The sequence below is a fragment of the Salmo salar genome, chromosome ssa15 (genome assembly GCF_905237065.1).
Source record: "Salmo salar chromosome ssa15, Ssal_v3.1, whole genome shotgun sequence".
Taxonomy (NCBI): Eukaryota; Metazoa; Chordata; class Actinopteri; order Salmoniformes; family Salmonidae; genus Salmo; species Salmo salar.
The window spans coordinates 105,068,640-105,094,054 of NC_059456.1; the positions used below are offsets into that span (position 1 = coordinate 105,068,640).

At 43.2% G+C, this 25,415-nt stretch overlaps 1 protein-coding gene across 10 annotated transcripts in view; it reads right to left on the bottom strand.

Annotated features, from left to right (window-relative positions):
• The window catches only part of LOC106591588 (regulator of G-protein signaling 17), an 86,225-nt gene extending 73,136 nt beyond the window's left edge, over positions 1 to 13,089 (bottom strand). For 4 of the 10 annotated variants that reach the window (XM_045696510.1, XM_045696509.1, XM_045696515.1 and 1 more), the window contains exon 1: positions 12,918 to 13,089. Coding sequence is in view for 4 of the 10 variants with exons in the window: in XM_045696512.1 (XP_045552468.1) it covers positions 12,918 to 12,974 (57 nt within the window). In the remaining 6 variants the exon portion in view is untranslated. Of the gene's footprint in view, positions 1 to 12,082; positions 12,748 to 12,917 lie in introns of those variants that run through there. The other 6 variants (XR_006759373.1, XM_045696506.1, XM_045696512.1 and 3 more) reach the window with 4 other exon arrangements.
• Positions 13,090 to 25,415: the final 12,326 nt, after the last annotated feature.

The window sequence follows — 25,415 nt, forward strand, 5'->3', positions numbered from 1 at the left end:
AGAACTCCCTGAACCCCATCAAAACCAACTATAGAACTCCCTGAACCCCATCAAAACCAACTATAGAACTCCCTGAACCCCATCAAAACCAACTATAGAACTCCCTGAACCCCATCAAAACCAACTATAGAACTCCCTGAACCCCATCAAAACCAACTATAGAACTCCCTGAACCCCATCAAAACCAACTATAGAACTCCCTGAACCCCATCAAAACCAACTATAGAACTCCCTGAACCCCATCAAAACCAACTATAGAACTCCCTGAACCCCATCAAAACCAACTATAGAACTCCCTGAACCCCATCAAAACCAACTATAGAACTCCCTGAACCCCATCAAAACCAACTATAGAACTCCCTGAACCCCATCAAAACCAACTATAGAACTCCCTGAACCCCATCAAAACCAACTATAGAACTCCCTGAACCCCATCAAAACCAACTATAGAACTCCCTGAACCCCATCAAAACCAACTATAGAACTCCCTGAACCCCATCAAAACCAACTATAGAACTCCCTGAACCCCATCAAAACCAACTATAGAACTCCCTGAACCCCATCAAAACCAACTATAGAACTCCCTGAACCCCATCAAAACCAACTATAGAACTCCCTGAACCCCATCAAAACCAACTATAGAACTCCCTGAACCCCATCAAAACCAACTATAGAACTCCCTGAACCCCATCAAAACCAACTATAGAACTCCCTGAACCCCATCAAAACCAACTATAGAACTCCCTGAACCCCATCAAAACCAACTATAGAACTCCCTGAACCCCATCAAAACCAACTATAGAACTCCCTGAACCCCATCAAAACCAACTATAGAACTCCCTGAACCCCATCAAAACCAACTATAGAACTCCCTGAACCCCATCAAAACCAACTATAGAACTCCCTGAACCCCATCAAAACCAACTATAGAACTCCCTGAACCCCATCAAAACCAACTATAGAACTCCCTGAACCCCATCAAAACCAACTATAGAACTCCCTGAACCCCATCAAAACCAACTATAGAACTCCCTGAACCCCATCAAAACCAACTATAGAACTCCCTGAACCCCATCAAAACCAACTATAGAACTCCCTGAACCCCATCAAAACCAACTATAGAACTCCCTGAACCCCATCAAAACCAACTATAGAACTCCCTGAACCCCATCAAAACCAACTATAGAACTCCCTGAACCCCATCAAAACCAACTATAGAACTCCCTGAACCCCATCAAAACCCACTATAGAACTCCCTGAACCCCATCAAAACCAACTATAGAACTCCCTGAACCCCATCAAAACCAACTATAGAACTCCCTGAACCCCATCAAAACCAACTATAGAACTCCCTGAACCCCATCAAAACCAACTATAGAACTCCCTGAACCCCATCAAAACCAACTATAGAACTCCCTGAACCCCATCAAAACCCACTATAGAACTCCCTGAACCCCATCAAAACCAACTATAGAACTCCCTGAACCCCATCAAAACCAACTATAGAACTCCCTGAACCCCATCAAAACCCACTATAGAACTCCCTGAACCCCATCAAAACCAACTATAGAACTCCCTGAACCCCATCAAAACCAACTATAGAACTCCCTGAACCCCATCAAAACCCACTATAGAACTCCCTGAACCCCATCAAAACCCACTATAGAACTCCCTGAACCCCATCAAAACCCACTATAGAACTCCCTGAACCCCATCAAAACCAACTATAGAACTCCCTGAACCCCATCAAAACCAACTATAGAACTCCCTGAACCCCATCAAAACCAACTATAGAACTCCCTGAACCCCATCAAAACCAACTATAGAACTCCCTGAACCCCATCAAAACCAACTATAGAACTCCCTGAACCCCATCAAAACCAACTATAGAACTCCCTGAACCCCATCAAAACCAACTATAGAACTCCCTGAACCCCATCAAAACCAACTATAGAACTCCCTGAACCCCATCAAAACCAACTATAGAACTCCCTGAACCCCATCAAAACCAACTATAGAACTCCCTGAACCCCATCAAAACCAACTATAGAACTCCCTGAACCCCATCAAAACCAACTATAGAACTCCCTGAACCCCATCAAAACCAACTATAGAACTCCCTGAACCCCATCAAAACCAACTATAGAACTCCCTGAACCCCATCAAAACCAACTATAGAACTCCCTGAACCCCATCAAAACCAACTATAGAACTCCCTGAACCCCATCAAAACCAACTATAGAACTCCCTGAACCCCATCAAAACCAACTATAGAACTCCCTGAACCCCATCAAAACCAACTATAGAACTCCCTGAACCCCATCAAAACCAACTATAGAACTCCCTGAACCCCATCAAAACCAACTATAGAACTCCCTGAACCCCATCAAAACCAACTATAGAACTCCCTGAACCCCATCAAAACCAACTATAGAACTCCCTGAACCCCATCAAAACCAACTATAGAACTCCCTGAACCCCATCAAAACCAACTATAGAACTCCCTGAACCCCATCAAAACCAACTATAGAACTCCCTGAACCCCATCAAAACCAACTATAGAACTCCCTGAACCCCATCAAAACCAACTATAGAACTCCCTGAACCCCATCAAAACCAACTATAGAACTCCCTGAACCCCATCAAAACCAACTATAGAACTCCCTGAACCCCATCAAAACCAACTATAGAACTCCCTGAACCCCATCAAAACCAACTATAGAACTCCCTGAACCCCATCAAAACCCACTATAGAACTCCCTGAACCCCATCAAAACCAACTATAGAACTCCCTGAACCCCATCAAAACCAACTATAGAACTCCCTGAACCCCATCAAAACCAACTATAGAACTCCCTGAACCCCATCAAAACCAACTATAGAACTCCCTGAACCCCATCAAAACCAACTATAGAACTCCCTGAACCCCATCAAAACCAACTATAGAACTCCCTGAACCCCATCAAAACCAACTATAGAACTCCCTGAACCCCATCAAAACCAACTATAGAACTCCCTGAACCCCATCAAAACCAACTATAGAACTCCCTGAACCCCATCAAAACCCACTATAGAACTCCCTGAACCCCATCAAAACCAACTATAGAACTCCCTGAACCCCATCAAAACCAACTATAGAACTCCCTGAACCCCATCAAAACCAACTATAGAACTCCCTGAACCCCATCAAAACCAACTATAGAACTCCCTGAACCCCATCAAAACCAACTATAGAACTCCCTGAACCCCATCAAAACCAACTATAGAACTCCCTGAACCCCATCAAAACCAACTATAGAACTCCCTGAACCCCATCAAAACCAACTATAGAACTCCCTGAACCCCATCAAAACCCACTATAGAACTCCCTGAACCCCATCAAAACCCACTATAGAACTCCCTGAACCCCATCAAAACCAACTATAGAACTCCCTGAACCCCATCAAAACCAACTATAGAACTCCCTGAACCCCATCAAAACCAACTATAGAACTCCCTGAACCCCATCAAAACCAACTATAGAACTCCCTGAACCCCATCAAAACCAACTATAGAACTCCCTGAACCCCATCAAAACCAACTATAGAACTCCCTGAACCCCATCAAAACCAACTATAGAACTCCCTGAACCCCATCAAAACCCACTATAGAACTCCCTGAACCCCATCAAAACCAACTATAGAACTCCCTGAACCCCATCAAAACCAACTATAGAACTCCCTGAACCCCATCAAAACCCACTATAGAACTCCCTGAACCCCATCAAAACCAACTATAGAACTCCCTGAACCAAGGATATACACAGAACCTGTTGGGGTGTGTGTGTGTGTGTGTGTGTGTGTGTGTGTGTGTGTGTGTGTGTGTGTGTGTGTGTACTTGTTTTCCTACATTATCAGGGCCCCTAGACTCCTAACATTAACTATACATTCATGTACATACTACCTCAATTGGCCAAACCAACCAGTGCTCCCGCACATTGGCTAACCGGGCTATCTGCATTGTGTCCCACCCACCACCCACCAACCCCTCTTTTATGCTACTGCTACTCTCTGTTCATCATATATGCATAGTCACTTTAACCATATCTCCATCTACATACTACCTCAATCAGCCTGACTAACCGGTGTCTGTATGTAGCCTCGCTACTGTATATAGCCTCTCTACTGTATATAGCCTCTCTACTGTATATAGCCTCTCTACTGTATATAGCCTGGCTACTGTATATAGCCTCTCTACTGTATATAGCCTCTCTACTGTATATATCCTCTCTACAGTATATAGCCTCTCTACTGTATATAACCTCTCTACTGTATATAGCCTCTCTACTGTATATAGCCTCACTACTGTATATAGCCTCTCTACTGTATATAGCCTCTCTTCTGTATATAGCCTCTCTACTGTATATAGCCTCTCTACTGTATATAGCCTCACTACTGTATATAGCCTCTCTACTGTATATAACCTCTCTACTGTATATAGCCTCTCTACTGTATATAGCCTCTCTACTGTATACAGCCTCACTACTGTATATAGCCTCTCTACTGTATATAACCTCTCTATTGTATATAGCCTCACTACTGTATATAGCCTCTCTACTGTATATAACCTCTCTATTGTATATAGCCTCTCTACTGTATATAGCCTCTCTACTGTATATAACCTCTCTATTGTATATAGCCTCTCTATTGTATATAGTCTCGCTACTGTTATTTTTCACTGTCTTTTTACTGTTGTTTTTATTTCTTTTAATTACCTATTGTTCACCTAATACCTTTTTTGCACTGTTGGTTAGTGTGATGTAAGTAAGCATTTCACTGTAATATCTACACCTGCTGTATTCAGCATTTCACCTGTTGTATTCAGCATTTCACTGTAAGGTCTACACCTGTTGTATTCAGCATTTCACTGTAAGGTCTACACCTGTTGTATTCAGCATTTCACTGTGAGGTCTACTACACCTGTTGTATTCAGCATTTCACTGTGAGGTCTACTACACCTGTTGTATTCAGCATTTCACTGTAAGGTCTACTACACCTGTTGTATTCAGCATTTCACTGTAAGGTCTACTACACCTGTTGTATTCAGCATTTCACTGTGAGGTCTACTACACCTGTTGTATTCAGCATTTCACTGTAAGGTCTACTACACCTGTTGTATTCAGCATTTCACTGTGAGGTCTACTACACCTGTTGTATTCAGCATTTCACTGTAAGGTCTACTACACCTGTTGTATTCAGCATTTCACTGTGAGGTCTACTACACCTGTTGTATTCAGCATTTCACTGTAAGGTCTACTACACCTGTTGTATTCAGCATTTCACTGTAAGGTCTACTACACCTGTTGTATTCAGCATTTCACTGTAAGGTCTACTACACCTGTTGTATTCAGCATTTCACTGTAAGGTCTACTACACCTGTTGTATTCAGCATTTCACTGTGAGGTCTACTACACCTGTTGTATTCAGCATTTCACTGTAAGGTCTACTACACCTGTTGTATTCAGCATTTCACTGTAAGGTCTACCTACACCTGTTGTATTCAGCATTTCACTGTAAGGTCTACCTACACCTGTTGTATTCAGCATTTCACTGTAAGGTCTACTACACCTGTTGTATTCGGCGCACAAGTCAAATAAACTTTGATTTGATTTCACCTGAATATCCTGACAAGGTAGGTATACACAAACCTTTTGTAAGTCCGGACAATTTTCATGTCCTGAATTTGTTCAAATGCTATTTAAAGCTTAAGGGTTAGGTTTAGGGATTTGGGGTTAAGGTTAAGGTTAAGTGTTAGGGAAAATAGGATTTTTAATTGTCAAACATTTTTACTCCCCAAAATGTCAAAAAATGACCAGAAAATAAAGCTGCATGTTTGAGTACTGTATGTGTGTTACAGCTCAAAAGTTTCTCTAAGTCACCTCTTCCACTTTAAGAAACCAAAGAACCACAGAAGGAGGGTGGAGAGAGGGAGTGAAAGGCGAAACCAAAAAAGAGGAAATTAGTGGCATACAGATAAAGAAAAACAAACAGAAAAGTGGACTAGAGTGGCAGACAGATAAAGACAGAACAGAGGAATAGAGTGGCAGACAGATAAAGACAGAACAGAGGAATAGAGTGGCAGACAGATAAAGACAGAACAGAGGAATAGAGTGGTAGACAGATAAAGACAGACAGAACAGAGGAATAGAGTGGCAGACAGATAAAGACAGAACAGTGGACTAGAGTGGCAGACAGATAAAGACAGACAGAACAGAGGAATAGAGTGGTAGACAGATAAAGACAGAACAGAGGAATAGAGTGGCAGACAGATAAAGACAGAACAGAGGAATAGAGTGGCAGACAGATAAAGACAGACAGAACAGAGGAATAGAGTGGCAGACAGATAAAGACAGACAGAACAGAGGAATAGAGTGGTAGACAGATAAAGAAAGACAGAACAGAGGAATAGAGTGGCAGACAGATAAAGACAGACAGAACAGAGGAATAGAGTGGCAGACAGATAAAGACAGAACAGTGGAATAGAGTGGCAGACAGATAAAGACAGACAGAACAGAGGAATAGAGTGGCAGACAGATAAAGACAGACAGAACAGAGGAATAGAGTGGCAGACAGATAAAGACAGTGTAAAGGAATCAGACTATCCATGGAAAACAGTATCGAGGCTTCATGCTGAAGGAGCTACAGGAACTCTGAAGTAACGGAGTGATTTTATTGTTACTCCTTGGAAACATTGGAAACAAGAAAAGCCCTAAAGAGTCCAACTCTGAGGTTCAGGTGTGATGATCAGATTCAGCATCTGCATGGCATTTCATCCAGAGAACACAACAGAATGTGATCCCTGTGGGAATTTAGCCCACAACTGGTGTTGCTAGTGACACACTCTTACCAACTGAGACAGACAGGCACCACATATCTACCCTACACCAAGACTGAGACAAAAAGGCACCATATCTACCCTACAGTCAGACTGAGAAGGACAGGCACCATATCTACCCTACAGTCAGACTGAGAAGGACAGGCACCATATCTACCCTACAGTCAGACTGAGAAGGACAGGCACCAAAACTACACTACAGTCTAATTGAGAAGGACAGGGACCCAATCTACCCTACAGTAAGACTTGACACAGACAGGCACCTTATCAATCCTACAGTCAGACTGAGATGAATAGGCACCATATCGAACATACAGTCTAAATGAGACAGACAGGCACCATATCTATCCTACAGTCAGACTGAGAAGGACAGGCACCATATCTACCCTACAGTCAGACTGAGAAGGACAGGCACCATATCTACCCTACAGTCAGACTGAGAAGGACAGGTACCAAATCTACACTACAGTCTAATTGAGAAGGACAGGGACCCAATCTACCCTACAGTAAGACTTGACACAGACAGGCACCATATCAATCCTACAGTCAGACTGAGATGAATAGGCACCATATCTACCCTACAGTCAGACTGAGACAGACAGGCACCATATCAACCCTACAGTCAGACTGAGACAGACAGGCACCACGCTACCCTACAGTCTGAATGAGACGGACAGGCACCAAATCTACCCTACAGTCTGAATGAGACAGACAGGCACCATATCTACCCTACAGTCTGAATGAGACAGACAGGCACCATATCTACCCTACAGTCAGACTGAGACAGACAGGCACCATATCTACCCTACAGTCAGACTGGGACAGACAGGCACCATATCTACCCTACAGTCAGACTGAGACAGACAGGCACCATATCTACCCTACAGTCAGACTGGGACAGACAGGCACCATATCTACCCTACAGTCACACTGAGACAGACAGGCACCATATCTCCTCAATCAGACTAAAAGCACCTATCACCCACACCAAGACTGAGATAGACAGGCACCAAATATACCCTACAGTCAGACTGAGATAGACAGGCACCAAATCTACCCTACAGTCAGACTGAGGATGTGGCCTGCAGAGTGACATGAATGAGTCATATCCTTCCTCTGGAGGCTGATGCCCCGTTTCTCTCTGGGGTTACACTGATGCCCCGTTTCTCTCTGGTGTTACGCTAATGCCCTGTTTATCTCTGGGGTTACACTGATGCCCCGTTTCTCTCTGGTGTTACGCTGATGCCCCGTTTCTCTCTGGTGTTACGCTGATGCCCCGTTTCTCTCTGGTGTTACGCTGATGCCCCGTTTCTCTCTGGTGTTACGCTGATGCCCCGTTTCTCTCTGGTGTTACGCTGATGCCCTGTTTCTCTCTGGGGTTACACTGATGCCCCGTTTCTCTCTGGTGTTACGCTAATGCCCTGTTTATCTCTGGGGTTACGCTGATGCCCTGTTTCTCTCAGTACCCAGTAATAAGTACAGCAATAACAACACTGAAGCATAAATAATTACCATAACTCTGTTTCTCTCTGGGGTTACACTGATGCCCCGTTTATCTCTGGGGTTACACTGATGCCCCGTTTATCTCTGGGGTTACACTGATGCCCCGTTTATCTCTGGGGTTACACTGATGCCCTGTTTCTCTCTGGGGTTACGCTGTACTAATAACATCGGTAGGTAGCATTAGGCCAGTAACCTAAAGGTCGCTGGTTCAAATCCCCTAGCTAGCAAATCAGTCAATCCCCAACAACAACTGCTCCCCGGGCACTGGTGAAGAGGAAGTCGATTAAAGGTATTCACGTGCTTCCCAGCCAAAACAGTCTGGAAGAGTTTGTGCATATATATATTTGACCACATTTTGTGCCGTTTTTATTTCGTGTGGGACTTCGGTAAGGGTTTTTTCAGCATGATGGCGCCTTAAGGCAGCCCCCCCCCCCCCCCCGTGAATAAGTGAAACCGTGAATAGTTGGCTGGCCATCGCTACATATTCGTCGCTCCAGGTCATCTACAAGTCTATGCTAGGTAAAGCTCCGCCTTATCTCAGCTCACCCACCCTTAGCACGCACTGCAGCAGGTATATCTCACTGGTCATCCCCAAAGCCAACACCTCCTTTGGCCGCCTTTCCTTACAGTTCTCTGCTGCCAGTGACTGGAACGAATCGCAAAAATCGCTGAAGCTGGAAACTTAAATTTCCCTCACTAACTTCAAACATCAGCTATCTGAGCAGCTAACCGATCGCTGCAGCTGTACATAGTCCATCTCTAAATAGCCCACCCAATCTACCTACCTCATCCCCATATTGTTTTTATTTACTTTTCTGCTCTTTTGCACACCAGTATCACTACTTACACACCATCATCTGCTCATCATCATCTGCTCATCTATCACTCCAGTGTTAATCTGCTAAATTGTAATTACTTTGCTACTATGGCCTATTTATTGCCTTACCTCCTCATGCCATTTGCACACACTGTATATAGACTTTCTTTTTTTTCTACTGTATTATTGACTGTACGCTTGTTTATTCCATGTGTAACTCTGTGTTGTTGTTTCTGTCGCACTGCTTTGCTTTATTCTTGGCCAGGTCGCAGTTGTAAATGAGAACTTGTTCTCAACTAGCCTACCTGGTTAAATAAAGGTGAAATAAAAAAATAAGGTCGAGCAAACCAGCCAGGTTTCAAGTGGAAAATGGATACACATTCCTTTTTCCAATATAATCTCCATGCATTGAATTTATAAATTGATTAAAGCTAGGTAAATAAGTAATCCGTTTGTAGAATGGGGATTGTAAATACACGTAGCAATTATTTTAAGATGATTTTTTCCTTATAATCCCTGGAAACCAGTCATATGGAAGCAGACTGAAAATCATATCAACATGACATGGGTTGCAGCCCTTTTTCCACAGTGAAGTAGGCTACGAATAGCTCTGCCGCTATTCAGAATTAGAATTGTAAGCCCACATAATTTGCATAGAGGAAATTTGGAGACCCAGGATTTAACAATTGTTAAATGTTAGCCACTATAAGAACCACCGTCAGTAATACACACATACTGTACATTTATAACTGTCTCTTTAGTGTTAGTTTCCTCACATTTATAACTGTCTCTTTAGCGTTAGTTTCCTCACATTTATAACTTTAGTGTTAGTTTCCTCACATTTATAACTGTCTCTTAGTGTTAGTTTCCTTACATTTATAACTGTCTCTTTAGCGTTGGTTTCCTCACATTTATAACTGTCTCTTTAGTGTTAGTTTCCTCACATTTATAACTTTAGTGTTAGTTTCCTTACATTTATAACTTTAGTGTTAGTTTCCTCACATTTATAACTGTCTTTTTAGTGTTTCCTCACATTTATAACTTTAGTGTTAGTTTCCTCACATTTATAACTGTCTTTTTAGTGTTTCCTCACATTTATAACTTTAGTGTTAGTTTCCTCACATTTATAACTGTCTCTTTAGCGTTAGTTTCCTCACATTTATAACTGTCTCTTTAGCGTTAGTTTCCTCACATTTATAACTGTCTCTTTAGCGTTAGTTTCCTCACATTTATAACTGTCTCTTTAGTGTTAGTTTCCTCACATTTATAACTTTTAGTGTTAGTTTCCTCACATTTATAACTGTTACTTTAGCGTTAGTTTCCTCACATTTATAACTGTCTCTTTAGCGTTAGTTTCCTTCAGTTTTGTAGCCTACATCTTGCATCACTCCATTCCATTCTGTTGACCTTTCTTTCCTCTGTCACGTCAGTGTAGTTGTTCTTGAGAATTAGTAGAAACATATTATTATGTTGTGCAATAATTCACGACATGTAGCCCCTATTTTAATCTTCATGGAAGTCATGAACTCATGACCACACTTTTCAGTTTAAACCTGGAGCCTGGAGCACGGTTCACGATGTGAGGTGAGGATTATCAGGGTAGATTTATTATAGGACTACTGTTCAACCCCAATTGTACACTTTTCTCACCTTCCAATATTTCATAGATTGAACAACTGAATATGGCAACTTTCAGGATGAATCAAACGATAGTATTTTTGATTCATCAATATATTTAGTGCGTACAGGGTCTCCAAACCTGCTTTTTTTTGTATGATTCACACATACTTTGCTAACCCTAAAATGTGCCTAAATAATCTACAAAATCAAAGTATTTTTAAATCTACTATTTGGTGCTGAAACGGAGAAGAATATGCATAGATATTTTTCATTCATTGATCCCTATATTCTGAACCCGTTCTCTCCATGTACTCTAGTGAGTCTGTTGACAAAATTCTAATTAAAAGGTAGACTGTATTTAAAGGGATGGCTTATTAAGATAAATGTACTGAAAACTATTGTCTCCTCACTTTAATGTCTGTTTGGGCTCCTCAGTTTCTCTATCATGTTTATTATATGTTTCAACCGTGTGAATAGCCTACTACCTGTCTTCTGCACCTCTCTCTCTCTCTCTCTCTCTCTCTCTCTCTCTCTCTCTCTCTCTCTCTCTCTCTCTCTCTCTCTCTCTCTCTCTCTCTCTCTCTCTCTCTCTCTGTGTTGCTCATGTCTCTAACCTACAAGAGAGCCATCTCCATGACATGTCAGAAGAATGAATAACAGAAGAAAAAAATATATATATATGTTTTTCATTGCAATATTTGGTTTGGTCTCAGCTTGTGTTCCCAACCTGAAGTTTTGCAAGCTTTGCCTCCTTTGCCCCCCCTCCGGGTATGCGCGCGCGAACACGTTTTTTAAAGCGTTCTGTTTCACGCGCCTATTTGGTGACGCGAGAAATTCATTCACTCGAACGTGTCGCGCGTCAATCGGGAACGCGCTTTTTTTTTTACTCCACGACTCGAGATTCACTAAAAACCAACAATATCAGGGTTAATTAATGAATTAAAGATGATGATGTCTACTGTTAACTGTAACACATGTATGATATCTAGGGCCTATAAAATATGATCTCTGACAAAACACTTCCAAAAGGGCATCATTTTTTATTAAAAAATATATATTTTTATTTTTGCACTTCCTAGATGATCCGACTAGAGAAAATAGCCAACATGTCAAACACTAAAACGAGTATTCATTCAAAACGCACATAATTCGTTAACCGTAACCCATAATTGCAAAGATCTGTAGCCTATATAATAATATAATAATTGTCTGGCTAGGCTGAGAAGAGCATCACGATACGGTATGAGAAAAATTAAAAAAAAAACTCACCAAATCCTCTCATAGCCTTCTATTGCATGAAGGATAACTGACGGATGTCATGCAACGAGCAACAACAACAACAACAACAACAACAACAAAAACAACAACAACAACAAAAACAAAAGAGACATCTGACAAAACCGTTCGCAATGTAGCCTGCCGGTCGCATTCGTTCTTCCGCTCCCGTAGTGATTGCGCATAGGAAACATCTAACTTGGCTGATCAAATCGTCCGCTTTCAATATTACAGTTAGCAGACTAACAGTGAACATGTTTACGCTAGTCATAATGATGACAAATACATCATATCATTAGTACCGAGAGAGAGAGAGAGAGACAGCTAGAAATCCTAGCCGACCAAAATGGAACAGATTGACATCTCCATATTGTTGTCTACTAATAAGGATCCAGAGAAAGAGGAGAAATTAAGCAGTGGAAGGAAGAAAATAAAAAGCGACCAAAAATGAAGCGGCAGAATCAGTAGTTTCCCTACCAAGCTCTCTTCCTCAGTCAGTTTGGAATGAGAAACACAGTGGTTAATGTATCGAAAGAGACATATCGTTACTCTTGTTTCCATGAAAGCTGTATACTCAGCATAATGATATGGAGCGTTGTCAAACAAACAAAAAAACATGATCCAAATACTAAAATGTTGTTTTACAGGTTTTTTAGGGGGGAAACATTAGAGGGGTTGTTTCTTCAAGACAACCCGTTCTCTTCAGCAGTAGCCTAGGAATCACGGACCTTTTTCAAAACGGGATAAGCCGGAAAAACCCACCATTGACTGGCAAAACTAAAACCCTTTTTTTTTTACAAAGACATGACTATTATTTAATAATACTTACAATTTTTGCATTAAAATTGTCAGGAGGACGGTATCCGTTTCGTTTTCGGAGGCACATCCGTTTATTTGTATGTTTTTTTTATTATATATATATATATGTAAAGAAATACTGTATCTATTCGCTGTTCCCGTGTTCCAGCGCGAGCTAGGATCTACACCCTTACTGAGGCGGACGGAGGCACACTGCGCATGCGTGGAACCGGACGGCAGCCAGAGCAGGCGGTTTACCGAGGAGAGTCACTTCCTCACTACAGCTGGCGTTTCTTATAAAACTAACTTAAAACAATTTTTATTTTTTTGTGCCGTAATAACTCATAATTCATTAGATCATACAGTAAGTTAATGACTTAGGCTAACTAACATATTGTTTAAGTAGATAGTCGTCAACATAATCATCCTCGTTTTCTTCCCCCATATTCATCATCGTTAAGTAAATAAACTAAAATTGCAACGACAACAAGAACAACATTTTAATGACATAATAATAACAATCATCATCATCATCGTTTTTTCTTTACGTAAGGTAAACCCAAGGAAAGGCCCACATACCCTAGACTACAACAGTGATGTTTTTAATGACCTGCTATAATCTGCCGATTTATTTCCAATGAACCCAATCAACCACATTGATTAAATTTTTATATATTTTTTAAATGACAACTACTTAATTCAAAGAAACTGTCGTTTCACACTCACACACTTTTGACAACAAGTTACCTCCTCTTCCATACGGACTATCGTGGTACGTTAGTTCCACCGAATCTCTGCGGATAAACGTTACATTACTGAGAGAACATACCGTGTATGCTGTGCGGTGCTGTCTACGGCTACATTTACGGTCCATATGTGCCATGTGTTTCTGCCGTGGTTCTGTCCAGCAAGCGGCGCCACACACCAACAAAAGCACAATGAAGCCACGGACCCCATGGCGCCACAAAGCGTCTCTAGGGCCTATCTTTTTATGCCTAGAATCTATATGGTCTCGTTTGTTGCAGAACAATTGCATAGCAATAACAATTAAATAGAACAACCAGCAATTATTTAAAAAATATATATATCTTGACCATTTTAAGACTGTGTAGTCTAAACACTAGGCAAATGGACAAATGTATTATTAATTGATGTATTATCAATTGGCGCACTGAATGATGTTCAATAGTTGCAGGATAGTCGAATAGTCGTCATATCCTATTCAAAAGGAACATCCATTTCCTTCTTTCTTTCTTCCGTTAAGTTTTTTTATATCGTGAGATCTGCCGTTTGCCACATGGTGTCGGTAAAACTCTCTGAGATGGGAAACGTTAGCTAACCCTTTTCTTCCTCGTTCCTGACGCAACCAAAAACCACTCCCTACATGGGCGTCCCTTAAAGAATCCATACAGAACTCAAAGTGACAGACTCATTCCAAAAAATCTTTATGTCAATGTCCTGTCTTGTAGACCTGTTGGCCTATTTTTTGTGGTGTTGAAAAAGGATAGGAACGTGTTGAGATAACACCTGTTGCAATTTATCTGACCTAAACTAATCTAAAATTCTATTGAAGGGTGTCTTTTATTTCAAGCTATTAGAAATGTAAGGGATGGCTGTGTAAAGACTCCTGCTTCCAGAGATGTTCAATCTAGCTGTCACCCACAACAACACTTCCGAATGAGCTGTATTCTGGCCCCATCACACACAACCACCGACATTCTCACACACACACACACACACACACACACACACACACACACACACACACACACACACATACGTGATGCGATCCAATCAGAGCCCTCCATCACCTCGTGTACTCCACTCCAACAGCCGTCCTCCCGGAGATCAATGTCATTGACTTCCGTGTTGATTTTCTGCTTCCCCAGCATTTGAGATAACGTCTGTAACCATCAGAGATAACCAAACAAAGAAACACACACACACACACACACACACACACACACACACACACACACACACACACACACACACACACACACACACACACACACACACACACACACACACACACACACACACACACACACACACACACACACACACACACACACACAAACACAAGCAAGCAGACAGGCACGTTCACACAAACACACACACACACACACACACACACACACACACACACACACACACACACACACACACACAAACACTCAAGTGCACACCGGCCAATGTGTCACTGTGTCAGATACAGTTGAAGTCGGAAGTTTACATACACCTTAGCCAAGTACATTTAAACTCAGTTTTCACAATTCCTGACGGCGGCTCCGGACTGGCGGGCGGCTCTGGCGGCTAAGGACCCGCGGGCGGCTCTGGCGGCTCCGGACTGGCGGGCGGCTTTGGCGGCTCCGGACTGGCGGGCGGCTCTGGCTGCTCCAGACTGGCGGGTGGCTCTGGACTGGTGGGCGGCTCTGGCGGCTCCGGACTGGCGGGCGGCTCTGGCGGCTCCGGACTGGCGGGCGGCTCCGGATTGGCGGGCGGCTTTGGCGGCTCCGGACTGGCGGGCGGCTCTTGCTGCTCCGGACTGGGGAGACCCACTGGAGGCCTGGTCCGAGGAGGAGGCACAGGATAGACCGGGCTGTGGGGGAGCACTGGAGTTCTGGTGCGTAGGCTTGACACCCCTACTCCAGGCTGAATGGCCACTCTAGCCCGGCACGGGTCGGAGCGCAGGCATAGGACGAACTGAGCCCTCCCAGCGCCCTGGAGACACAGTGCGCAGAGCCGGCGCAGGATAGCCTGGACCGAAACGGCGCACTGGAGACCAGACGCACTGAGTTGGCACAATCCATCCTGGCTCGATGCCCACTCTCGCATGGCACTTGCGGGGGGCTGGCATGTAGCGCTCTGGGCTATCAACGCGTACCGGGGACACCGTGCGCTTTACCGCATAACATGGTGCCTGACCAGTACTACGCTGCCTCCTGTAAGCACGGGAAGTTGGCCCAGAATTCCTTCCTGGCTCTGCCACACTTCCCGTGTGCCCCCCCAATTTTTTGGGGGGGGGCTGCCTCTCGTGCCTGTTGCGCTCCCTTGCCTCATACCACCGCCTCTCTGCTTTCGCTGCCTCCAGCTCCTCTTTCGGGCAGCGATATTCCCCAGCTTGACTCCATGGTCCCTTTCCGTCCAGTAATTCCTCCCACGTCCAGGAATCCTGAACCCTCTGCTCCTTCCTCTCACGCTGCTTGGTCCGTTTATGGTGGGTGAATCTGTAACGGCCGTCGTCAAAATGAGACCAAGGAGCAGCGGAGGATGTGTTCATCTTGAAAGACTTTAATGGACTAAATGAACACTTACAAAATAAACCAAAAACGACCAGCAACAGTTCTGTCAGGTTGTAAAACTAAACAGAAAACATTCACCCACAAACCCCAAAGGAAAAACAGGCTGCCTATGTATGACTCTCAATCAGCAACAACGATCTACAGCTGTTCCTGATTGAGAGCCATACACGGCCGAAACAAAGAAATACACCAGCATAGAAAACGGAACATAGAACGCCCACCCATGTCACACCCTGGCCTAACCAAAAATAGAGAACAAAAAACCCTCTCTATGGCCAGGGCGTTACATACAACAGGCCTACAAGCTCTCAGTCCAGCCTCTCTCAGCCTATTGCGAACAGTCTGAGCACTGATGGAGGGATTGTGCATTCCTGGTGTAACTTGGGCAGTTGTTGTTGCCATCCCGTACCTGTCCCGCAGGTGTGATGTTTGAATGTACCGATCCTGTGCAGGTGTTGTTACACGTGGTCTGCCACTGCGAGGACGATCAGCTGTCCACCCTGTCTCCCTGTAGCTCTGTCTTAGGCGTCTCACAGTACAGATATTGCAATTTATTGCCCTGGCCACACCTGCAGTCCTCACACCTCCTTGCAGCATGCCAAAGGCACGTTCATGCAGATGAGCAGGGACCCTGGGCATCTTTCTTTTGGTGTTTTTCAGAGTCAGTAGAAAGGCCTCTTTAGTGTCCTAAGTTTTCATAACTGTGACCTTAATTGCCTACCTTCTGTAAGCTGTTAGTATCTTAAGGTCTTTGGACCTTTACCATGATGCCAGGTTGCACCCTCCTGGGCTTCACCATCTCACAGGAATTTACATGTTCAGTCTCCTTGATGGAAAAACCAGTATAAAAATAATGAACGCCAACAAATACAAAAGGGTTTCACCTAGCTTCGCTGCTTCTACCTCTAATTAAGTCTTCGCTGCTTGTACCTCTAATTAAGTCTTCGCTGCATGTACCTCTAATTAAGTAGGTGTTGAACTGTGTTGTGAAAGGCCTTATGAAAGCAGATTGTGAATGGTTCGGTTTTGGGGACCTGAATAGCATGTGTCTGCTTGTGATTCAAACCCAATGTGAAGCCATGCGTGATGAAGACATATTGTCAGACATATTGTTCACTGCACACCTGTGAGCTGTGAAGAAGACAACATACAGTAGTGCCTGAACACCTCTGTACCATCCCACTGGGCACAAACTGGTTGAATCAACTTCCAAGTCATTTCAACCAAAAAATTCAATGTGATGAAGACCTAAATCCAATGACATGGTACATGTTTTAAAATTGATTTCACATTGACTTTACATTAGTTGACAACAATCAAATTTAATTCGAAACTAGAAGTTGAACTGACATCTGTGTCCAGTGGGATGATGTTCTTGTTCCTCATCTCTCTCAATCTGTTCCCTCTGAGTCACTTATCTGTTCCCCTTGAGTCACTTATCTGTTCCCCTTGAGTCACTTATCTGTTCCCCTTGAGTCACTTATCTGTTCCCCCTGAGTCACTTATCTGTTCCCACTGAGTCACTTATCTGTTCCCCCTGAGTCACTTATCTGTTCCCCCTGAGTCACTTATCTGTTCCCCCTGAGTCACTTATCTGTTCCCCCTGAGTCACTTATCTGTTCCCACTGAAGCTGTCACGCCCTGATCTGTTTCACCTGTCCTTGTGCTTGTCTCCATCCCAGGTGTCGCCCATCTTCCCCATTATCCCCTGGGTACTTATACTGGTGTTCTCTGTTTGTCTGTTGCCAGTTCGTCTTGTTTGTTCAAGTCAACCAGCGTTTTGTCTCAGCTCCTGCTTTTCCCCAGTCTCTCTTTTTCTCGCCCTCCTGGTTTTGACCTTTGCTTGTCCTGACTCTGAGCCTGCCTGCCGCCCTGTGCCTTTGCTCCAACTCTGGATTACCAACCTCTGCCTGTCCTGACCCTGGGCCTGCCTGCCGTCCTGTACCTTGGCCCCACTACTCTGGATTATCGACCCCTGCCAGTCTTGACCTGTTGTTTGCCTGCCCCTGTTGTTGCAATAAATATTGTTGCTTCAACACAGTCTGCACTTGGGTCTTACCTGAAACCTGATGGAAGCATGCATGAGAGGACGTTCTGGACGACTGTGCTCCTTAAGACATTTAAACAGCTCAACATTCACAAGGCAGCTGGGCCAGACGGATTACCAGGATGTGTACATTCGAGCATGCGCTGACCAACTGGCAAGTGTCTTCACTGACATTTTCATCCTGTCCCTGAACGAGTCTGTAATACCAACATGTTTCAAGCAGACCACCATAGTCCGTGTGCCCAAGAACACCAAGGTAACCTGCCTAAAGGACTACCGACCCGTAGCACTCACGTCTGTAGCCATGAAGTGCTTTGAAAGGCTGGTCATGGATCACATCAACACCATCATCCCAGAAACCCTAGACCCACTCCAATTCGCATACCAACCCAACAGATCCGCAGTTGATGCAATCACTATTGCACTCCACACTGCCCTTTCCCACCTGGACAAAAGGAACACATATGTGAGAATACTGTTCATTGGCTACAGCTCAGCATTCAACACCATAGTGCCCTCAAAGCTCATCACTAAGCTAAAGACCCTGGGACTAAACACCTCCCTCTGCAACTGGATCCTGGACTTCCTGACGGGCCGCCCCCAGGTGGTAAGTGTAGGCACCAACACGTCTGCCACTATGATCCTCAACGCAGGCGCTCCTCAGGGGTGCGTACTTAGTCCCCTCCTGTACTCCCTGTTCACCCATGACTGCATGGCCAAGCACGACTCCAACACCATCATTAAGATTGCCGATGACACAGCAGTGGTAGGCCTGATTACCGACTATAGGTAGGAGGCCTGATTACAGACTATAGGTAGGAGGTCAGAGACCTGGCCGTGTGGTGCCAGGACAACAACCTCTCCCTCAATGTGATCAAGACAAAGGAGCTGATCGTGGACATCAGGAAAAGGAGGACCGAGCACGCCCCCATTCACATCGTGGAGCAGTAGTGGAGCAGGTCGAGAGCTTTAAGTACCTTGGTGTTCGGATCACCAACAAACTATCATGGTCCAAACACACCAAGACAGTTGTGAAGAGTGCACGACAGCACCTTTTCCCCTCAGGAGACTAAAAATATTTGGCATTGGTCTTCAGATCCTCAAAAAGTTATACAGCTGCACAATCGAGAGCATCCTGACTGGTTGCATCACCGCCTGGTATGGCAACTGCTCAGCCTCCGACTGCAAGGAGGGTAGTGCGTATGGCCCAGTACATCACTTGGACCAAGCTTCCTGCTATCCAGGACCTCTATACCAGGTGGTATCAGAGGAAGGCCCTAAAAATGTCCAAATACTCCAGCCATCCTAGTCATAGACCAGGCCTGGGCAACTCCAGTCATCAGGGGTCTGATTGGTGTCACCGTTTTTTCCCCAGCACCCAGCTAACACACCTGACTCCAATAATCAACTAATCATGAACTTCAGTTAAAAATGCAATTAGTTTAAATCAGGTGTGTTTGCTAGTGATGGGGGGAAAAGTGCGACACCAATCAGGCCCCTGAGGACTGGAGATGCCCACCCCTGGACTAGACTGTTCTCTCTGCTATCGCACGGTAAGCGGTACCAGAGCGCCAAGTCTAGGTTCAAAAAGCTTCTTAACAGTTCTACCCCCAAGCCATAAGACTGCTGAACTGCTAATCAAATGGCTACCTGGACTATTTGCATTTTACGCTGCTGATACTAACTGTTTATTATGTATGCATAGTCACTTTACCCATACCTACATGTATATATTACCTCAATCCCCTCAACTAACCCATTGACTCTGTGTTGGTGCTTGTTATTGTTATTTTACTGTAAAACTTTATTTTAAAACTTGAGTTTATTTAGTAAATCTTTTCATAACTTATTTTTCTTAACCGCACTGTTGGTTAAGGGCTTGTAAATAAGCATTTCACGTTAAGGTCTACACCTGTTGTATTCGGTTCATGTGAAAAATACGATTTGATTTGAAAACACACATACACACACACACACACACACACACACACACACACACACACAGTCCTAATGAGAGGTGCATTGCTGGTTGAAGTTTCCAAGAAGCATGACTATTCTGGGCTCAGTTTTTGACAGTGCAACCCGAGGTCATGCTCAGCATTGAGTCTGTGTCTGTACTTGTTTTTTTAAGTATGCCGGAGTTGTGAACCCTGACTCACATAGGTGTGTGGTTCCAAACTGGATCAAAACATCTACTGCTTTCTCAGTCAGCCAGGAGACCACTTCCTGCTGTAGATGGAACAACCCAGGACTGTGTGAGTGGGTTTACCTTAAAAATGCATCTTGCTTCAATTAGTTTATTCCAGTTAGAATGAAAATGATTAGTTGTATTTTAACAGCAACACATCCAACCTAGACTTGTTTTCAACAATAATTTCTACAGTAAAATCTACAGATAATTTTTAATCTTCATGTTACTTGTGGTTGAATTATTAGTAGCTAGCTAGCTTGCTTTGGCTAATGTTAGCTAGCTAGCTATTAGGTGTGTACAAAGGGATTGTTTGAAAGAGAAACTCATATCGACTAATAGTACTCCCTTCTTATGGCTTATCATCACCTGTTATAAAATGACAACAATGCCTTGCTAGCTATCTTAACTTTTCCACTGTCGAAGCACTCTTTCCTGAAGCATTCTGTAGTGTTCTGAAACAAATCCCTGGGTTTACCATCATGCTGTGGATGTTTGTTTAAAAAAAATATATATATATTTAACTCGGCAAATCAGTTAAGAAAACATTGTAATTTACAATGACAACAGGGGGGCAGATTTTTACCTTGTCAGCTCAGGGACTCGATCTAGCAACCTTTCAGTTACTGGCCCAAAGCTCTGACCAGTAGGCTACCCTGCTGCCCCGAATTGATTGACTCGTTCCAGGGTTGTTGCAGGTTAATTTCTAAATGTAATCTGTTACAGTTACTAGTTACCTGTCCAGAACTGTAATCAGTAACGTAATCTGATTACATTCAGTTACTTTTAGATTACTTTCCCCTTAAGAGGCATTAGAAGAAGACAAACATGTTTGTCACCAGCTGAACCACATCTATTGCAGGATAAATCAATGTTAAAATTTACATAGCTGGCCAAATATGGATGTTAAATTTTACTTTTTGTGTTGTGTTGGCTTCTTCTAACCCATCGCTTTCTACTACATATAATAATATGATTGAATTATATCTTTACATGAATATATACAGTGGGGGAAAAAAGTATTTGATCCCCTGCTGATTTTGTACGTTTGCCCACTGATAAAGAAAGGATCAGTCTATAATTTTAATGGTAGGTTTATTTGAACAGTGAGAGACAGAATAACAACAAAAAAATCCAGAAAAACACATGTCAAAAATGTTATAAATTGATTTGTATTTTAATGAGGGAAATAAGTATTTGACCCCCTCTCAATCAGAAAGATTTCTGGCTCCCAGGTGTCTTTTATACAGGTAACGAGCTGAGATTAGGAGCACACTCTTAAAGAGAGTGCTCCTAACCGCAGCTTGTTACCTGTAAAAAAGACACCTGTCCACAGAAGCAATCAATCAATCAGATTCCAAACTCTCCACCATGGCCAAGACCAAAGAGCTCTCCAAGGATGTCAGGGACAAGATTGTAGACCTACACAAGGCTGGAATGGGCTACAAGACTATCGCCAAGCAGTTTGGTGAGAAGGTGACAAACATTTGGTGCGATTATTCGCAAATTGAAGAAACACAAAAGAACTGTCAATGTCCCTCAGCCTGGGGCTCCATGCAAGATATCACCTCGTGAAGTTGCAATGATCATGAGAACGGTAAGGAATCAGCCCAGAACTACACGGGAGGATCTTGTCAATGATCTCAAGGCAGCTGGGACCATAGTCACCAAGAAAACAATTGGTAACACACTACGCTGTGAAGGACTGAAATCCTGCAGCGCCCTCAAGGTCCCCCTGCTCAAGAATACATATACATGCCCTTCTGAAGATTGCCAATGAACATCTGAATGATTCAGAGGACAACTGGTGAAAGTGTTGTGGTCAGATGAGACCAAAATGGAGCTCTTTGGCATCAACTCAACTCGCCGTGTTTGGAGGAGGAGGAATGCTGCCTATGACCCCAAGAACACCATCAAACATGGAGGTGGAAACATTATGCTTTGGGGGTGTTTTTCTGCTAAGGGGACAGGACAACTTCACCGCATCAAAGGGACGATGGACGGGGTCGTGTACCGTCAAATCTTGGGTGAGAACATGCTTCCCTCAGCCAGGGCATTGAAAATTGGTCGTGGATGGGTATTCCAGCATGACAATGACCCAAAACACACGGCCAAGGCAACAAAGGACTGGCTCAAGAAGAAGCACATTAAGGTCCTGGTGTGGCCTAGCCAGTCTCCAGACCTTAATCCCATAGAAAATCTGTGGAGGGAGCTGAAGGTTCGAGTTGCCAAACGTCAGCCTCAAAGCCTTAGTGACTTGGAGAAGATCTCCAAAGAGGAGTGGGACCTGGTGGCCAACTACAAGAAACATCTGACCTCTGTGATTGCCAACAAGGGTCATGTACTAAGTCATGTTTTGCAGAGGGGTCAAATACTTATTTCCCTCATTAAAATGCAAATCATTTTATAACATTTTTTACATGCGTTTTTCTGGATTTTTGTTGTTGTTATTCTGTCTCTCACTGTTCAAATAAACCTACCATTAAAATTATAGACTGATCCTTTCTTTATCAGTGGGCAAACGTACAAAATCAGCAGGGGATCAAATACTTTTTTCCCCCACTGTATAAAGTATTTATCAGTCCAAAAATTGATTTAGCAACTACAGATTGCCTCTTTACGAGTTTGATCCATTAGGCCTATGGATAAAAAAAGGTATCAGCATGAATTAGATTGAGCAATAGAAGCCCCGCTTTTATTCCATAGGCTGGGATCTGCACTATGCATCTGTTGCAAGAGTGCATTTTTCCCTGGCTGTCCACTAGTTTCAAAAACAATGATTAATAGGCAGCTTTATCTTCTTGAATTCAACCATTATTGGGTTCAAATACACATTTAGATTTGTGAACAGCCATCCACAACAACCACAATACGTAAGACGCAAATAGCTAAATGAGAGAGCAGCAGTGTGATTCACATCAACGTGCTATGTTGAAATCAATAGTAAGTGATATCCGTATCGCCGTAGACTACACCACTGCTCTCATCCTCACCTCCAAGCGTTTATTCAAGTTGGATAATGTTTGGATGCCGACAGCAGTCGCACCATTGGAAGACATAGCTTGGACAGTAGCCTACAAAAGCCTATTCCTGCTCTTTTCCCACAATCCATGAAACAAATTTGGTGTGTCATCATAGTGGTCTCTGACTTGTCTCAAGTGGAACAAATTTAAACTTGCGCCTTTTTTTTAATGCTGATTCGAATGTCTTTGAGAAAACAGAGAAGTGTCAAAGTTTTTTGTTGTTGTTGTTGCTAACATCCTTTCTGAATTTAAAAGTAATCCCCGAAGTAATCATCTAGTTTTTCATAAGTATCGGTAATCTGATTACAATATCTTTGCTGATAACGTAACGGATAACCGTTATCGTTTTTTGTAATCCCTTACATGTAACGGATTACTCTCCCCAACCCTGCTCATTACTAAGCACTTCCCCACACAAAACACATTGTGGGTGATCATCGTTATTTCTCTAAGTTTGTATGAAACCAAGAGAGAGAAACTCATCGCTGTTTTTTTTTGCGTGAGTTGTTGGCTTGTGGGAATGACAAGTCAGTGGCTGACAGCGCATCATCTGCTGCTGAACGACGACAGTGCTGCAGCGTGTGGGTCGCAAAGTGATCTTTAAGGAAACTGCAGAGAAAAAAAAAAGATCTGGTAAACAGCGAAGGACACGGGCATCTCCCATCCATCTCCCATCCCACTCGCACAGCTGCCACACTGAGCAGAGACACCGCAGAGAGTGCACTGAACAGAGAGAGCAGTTGTACTTGGCCACATCAATTCCAGTCAATAATGAAATAATTATACATGTACTCTGACAGGTCATTACTTTAAGAAATGCTGCTCTATGTCTATATACACACTACAGTTCAACAGTTTGGGGTCACTTAGAAATGTTCTTGTTTTTGAAAGAAAAGCACATATTTTTGTCCATTAAAATAACATAAAATTGATCAGAAATACAGTGTAGACATTGTTAATGTTATAAATGACTATTGTAGCTGGAAACGGATGATTTTTTTTAATGGAATATCTACATAGGCGTATAGAGGCCCATTATCAGCAACCATCACTCCTGTGTTCCAATGGCACGTTGTGTTAGCTAATCCAAGTTTATCATTTTAAAAAGGCTAATTGATCATTAGAAAAGTCCTTTTGCAATTATGTTAGCACAGCTGAAAATTGTTGTACTGATTAAAGAAGCAATGAAACTGGCCTTCTTTAGACGAGTTGAGTATCTGGAACATCAGCATTTGTGGGTTCGATTACAGGCTCAAAAGGGCCAGAAACAAAGAACTTTGTTCTGGATCTCGTCAGTCTATTCTTGGTCTGAGAAATGAAGACTATTCCATGTGAGAAATTGCCAAGAAACTAAAGATCTCGTACAACGCTGTGTACTACTCCCTTCACAGAACAGTGCAAACTGGCCCTAACCAGAATAGAAAGCGGAGTGGGAGGCCCCGGTGCACAACTGAGCAAGAGGACAAGTACATTAGTGTGTCTAATTTGAGAAAGATGCCTCACAAGTCCTCAACTGGCAGCTTCATTAAATAGTACCCACAAAACCCCAGTCTCAACGTCAACAGTTAAGATGTGACTCCGGGATGCCGACGTTCTAGGCAGAGTTGCAAAGAAAAAGCCATATCTCAGACTGGCCAATAAAAAGAAAAGATTAAGATGGGCAAAAGAACACAGACACTGGACAGAGGAACACTGTGATTAACTCTTATTGTATATGACTGTCCACAAAGAGTGCTGACGCATCACTTCACCTCAGGGCTCTGTTCTTGTATCACACGATATATGGCTGTGTGGCTCAGTTGGTAGAGCATGGTGTTTGCAACACCAGGGTTGGGGGTTCGATTCCCACGGGGGACCACTATGGTATGTTTTTTATTTTTTTTAAATGTATGAAATTTATGCATTCACTACTGTAAGTCGCTCTTGATAAGAGCGTCTGCTAAATGACTAAAATGTAATGTGTGAA